Source organism: Mastomys coucha, unplaced genomic scaffold, assembly GCF_008632895.1.
Source record: "Mastomys coucha isolate ucsf_1 unplaced genomic scaffold, UCSF_Mcou_1 pScaffold5, whole genome shotgun sequence".
NCBI lineage: Eukaryota > Metazoa > Chordata > Mammalia > Rodentia > Muridae > Mastomys > Mastomys coucha.
Window position 1 is genome coordinate 22,144,453 of NW_022196911.1, and position 3,990 is coordinate 22,148,442.

Below are 3,990 nucleotides of genomic sequence, written 5' to 3' on the forward strand. Positions count from 1 at the left end.
CCTGTGAGAGTTTCATTTCACCCTCAATGGTATTTCTACCCATGCGTTGAAAAATATTGCTCTAATATTCATTTTATGTTACTAGTTTACAGAAAATATTAATGGGTTCAGCACTTTTCTTTTTGTGGAGGCATTTCCTGAGGAGATGCAATATATATATATATATATATATATATATATATATATATATATATATATATATATACCCATCCCAAGTGGAAATTGAACACAAACAAGTCCAACTTGTTGAACCAATGAGATTTATTGGAGTTACATACAAGACTAAGGGGAAAGAGTAAATGAGAGCCCGAGGAACTCAAAGACGCTATCATGAAACTTAAAAACCAGCATATGATACAGATTATGAATACTGGACACTAGGAGCAAAATGCATAGCTGTAGGCATATCTACAGGATGAAGAGCATCCTATCTTTGTGGCTTAGTTTGACAAATACTCTTTTAAGAAGCATAATTTGTCTGAGTATCTTATTTTGAGTTAAGCATACAGAAAGCTGTCAGTTTCATTAGCTATTTTGAAGCATGTATTTCCTGCCTTAACCAGCTTCTCGTTGAAATAGATCATTTCAGTCTCCAGGAAACATTACATAATTCCATATTCTTCTAGCTTCTCCATCATGCCTTCATTATGACATATTTGAAAGTGAACAAGTTAAAAACTTTTAATGAAAGATTTCCTTCATTGTCACATTTTCAGTTTCTCTCAGCATAAACCCTGGGTAGTTTCTAAGATTTAAGGATTATTTAAATGCTTTCCCATCTTCATCGCATATATAATTCTCTAGTGTGGAGCCTCAAGTGTTGCAACAATATGATTTGGATAAAGCACATGCCACATTTTTTTTCCCAGTGGACACTTTTTGTTCTATTAACTTCCAGGTATTTTCTTAGATCTGAGATTTGGGTAAAGACCTTTCCTCATACATTACATTCATGAGGTTTTTAATCCTGTATGTATTCTTTGATATATTCTAATCAATGAGCCAACAGTAAAAGATTTGTACATTTACTGGATTGATAAGGACTCTCTTATATGTATTTTCTGATAAATTCTAAGATGATCTTCCTTGGGAATGGATTTTCTCATTCATTTCCTTTGTGAAGTTGCTCTACTGTATGCATTCTCTGATGAGTGCTAAGATTGTTTCTGGCTAAAAAATTTGTCATACTCACTATATTTTTAAGGTGTTTTCTCCTGCATGGATTCTCTAATTAATTATAAAACTGCTTTTTCAGGTAAAGCATTTGTCATATTCACTATATTTGTAGGGTTTCTCTCCTGTATGAATTCTCTGATGAATAAGAAGACTGAATTTTTGGGTAAAGTATATGTCATATTCACATATGTAAGGTTTTTTCTCCTGTATGAATTCTTTGATGTTTTCTAAGATTGCCTTTGTGGGAAAAGCATTTGTCACATTCACTACATTTGTAAGGTTTCTCTCCTGTATGAACTATCTGATGAACATTAAGACAGCTTTTGCGGGTAAAGCATTTGTCACATTCACTACATTTGTAAGGTTTCTCTCCTGTATGAATTCTCTGATGAATAATAAGACTGCCTTTTTGGGTAAAGTATTTGCCACATTCACTACATTTGTAAGGTTTCTCACCTGTATGAATTCTCTGATGACTCCTGAGCCTGGCTTTCAGTGTAAAAGATTTGTCACATTCACTACATTTGTAAGGTTGATTTCCTGAATGTATTCTCTGATGAGTTTTAAGACAATATTTGTCAGTAAAGCATTTGTCACATTCACTGCATTTGTAAAGTTTCTCTCCTATATGAATACTCTGATGAATACTAAGACTGCTTTTGCGGGTAAAGCATTTGTCACATTTACTACATTTGTAGGGTTTTTCTCCAGCATGAATTCTCTGATGAATAATAAGACTGCATTTTTGAGTAAAGAATTTGTCACATTCACTACATTTGTAAGGTTTCTCTCCTGTGTGAATTCGCTGATGAATTCTAAGATTGCCTTTCAGGGTAAAAGATTTGTCACATTCACCACATTTGTAAGGTTTCTCTCCTGAGTGTATTCTCTGATGAATTCCAAGACAGTATTTCTTTGTAAAGCATTTGTCACATTCACTACATCTGTAAAGTTTTTCTCCTGTATGAATTCTCTGATGAATACTAAGATCACTTTTGAGCATAAAGCACTTGACACATTCACTACATTTGTAAGCTTTTTCTCCTGTATGAATTCTCTGATGAATGATAAGACTGCATTTTTTAGTAAAGCCTTTGTCACATTCACTACATTTGTAAGGTTTTTCTTCCATATGAATGCTCTGATGTCTTCTAAGATCGCCTTTGTGGGTAAAGCATTTGTCACATTCACTACATTTGTAAGCTTTCTCTCCTGTGTGGATAATCTGATGACTTCTAAGGCCACTTTTGTAGGTAAAGCATTTGTCACATTCACTACATTTGTAAGGCTTCTCTCCTGTATGAATTCTCTGATGTTTTCTAAGATCACCAATTTGGGAGAAGCATTTGTCGCATTCACTACATTTGTAAGGTTTCTTTCCTGTATGAATTCTCTGATGTTTTCTAAGATATCCTTTGTGGGTAAAGCATTTGTCACATTCACTACATCTGTAAGGTTTCTTTCCTGTATGATTTCTCTGATGAATAATAAGGCTGCCTTTTTGGGTAAAGGATTTGTCACATTCACTACATTTGTAAGGTTTTTCTCCTGTATGAATTCTGTGATGTTGTCTAAGCTTGCATTTCTTGGTGAAGCATTTGTCACATTCACTACATTTGTAAGGTTTCTTTCTATTATTGGTTTGTTTCAGCATGAGTTTTTGTTTAGAATCAAAACGCTTATCAAGCTCTATACCATTGTATTCTTTCTTTCTTCTGTGGATTGCTTGAGCTAAACTAATGGTAGTGGATGAATTTAAACAGTTAACAGGGTTTTTATATTTGCAAGGTTCTCTGTTGTTTTCAGTTTCATGTCTGCTTAAGTATGATGGTTCAACAGATGTTTCCCTGAGGTTAGTTTTATAAGGTGTTCTTTGGGTGGAGTCATGAATGATGTTGCCAAGCTCATGACATTTATAAGATTTCACTTGGATATTCACATGCTCGTGGACAATATGCTCTAGGTCTTGATCCAAGATGTTCTCATATTTATGACGCATCCCATAATTCTCTAAAAAAAAAAAAAAAAAAGCATTTAGAGATGACAGGGATTAGTGGATGGGTACAACAATACCCCATGTTCCCTGAACAATGTTCTAATGTAAATTAGTGATTCTCAAGGGTAGAACTCTCAAAAATGGCTTTTCTTGTTTCGCAATCACAACATGGATGCTTAGAACAACCTCAAATCTCATCTATATCAAATGACAGTAAATAATAGCCTCTATTTCTTATTTAAACACTGTGCTTTGCAGAAGGTAAAAAGATTAGGTGATGGAGCATTAAAAGACTTTGAGAAAGGAGTTCTCTGAAGGATCATGTAAAAACAAATTTCTCTATTTTCTTGTTTTTGTTTTGTGACAGAGTAACACAGGGTAGCTTTGGTCAGCAAGGAATTCATTATGTACTCCACATTGGCATGGAATTCATGATATAAAAGCCATGCTGCACCAGAATTAAACATAGAAACACAGGTCTAAAACTAAATAAATAAGAAACAACAAAAATTCTCACAACCAACAGCTCTTTTTCTATTTAGAAACTTCTGCACTTTAAAAATGCATAGACAACTGAAGACTTTAATGCAACAGCAAAATTAGAATATTGCAATTATTACAAGTTTGGCAATATATTGTCTTGCTTTGAATATTCAATTGTTTTTTGAACTTTAAAGTTTTGATTAAAAGTAGATACAATATTTTGAGAGATTACACAGAATACACCACTGGATCCTCTTCTAAAGAATGGAGAAGCTGGGCAGTGGTGGCGCACGCCTTTAATCCCAGCACTTGGGAGGCAGAGGCAGGTGGATTTC

The 3,990-nt window shown here is 34.0% G+C and overlaps 1 protein-coding gene across 1 annotated transcript in view; it reads right to left on the minus strand.

Moving 5' to 3' along the window:
• Positions 1-243: 243 nt before the first annotated feature.
• Positions 244-3,990, minus strand: part of LOC116077654 (zinc finger protein 665-like) — a 21,700-nt gene continuing 17,953 nt past the window's right edge. Inside the window, 2 exon segments of the mRNA XM_031352352.1 lie at positions 244-1,368; positions 1,370-3,186. Coding sequence (XP_031208212.1) covers positions 1,252-1,368; positions 1,370-3,186 — 1,934 coding nt within the window. The 3' untranslated portion in view covers positions 244-1,251.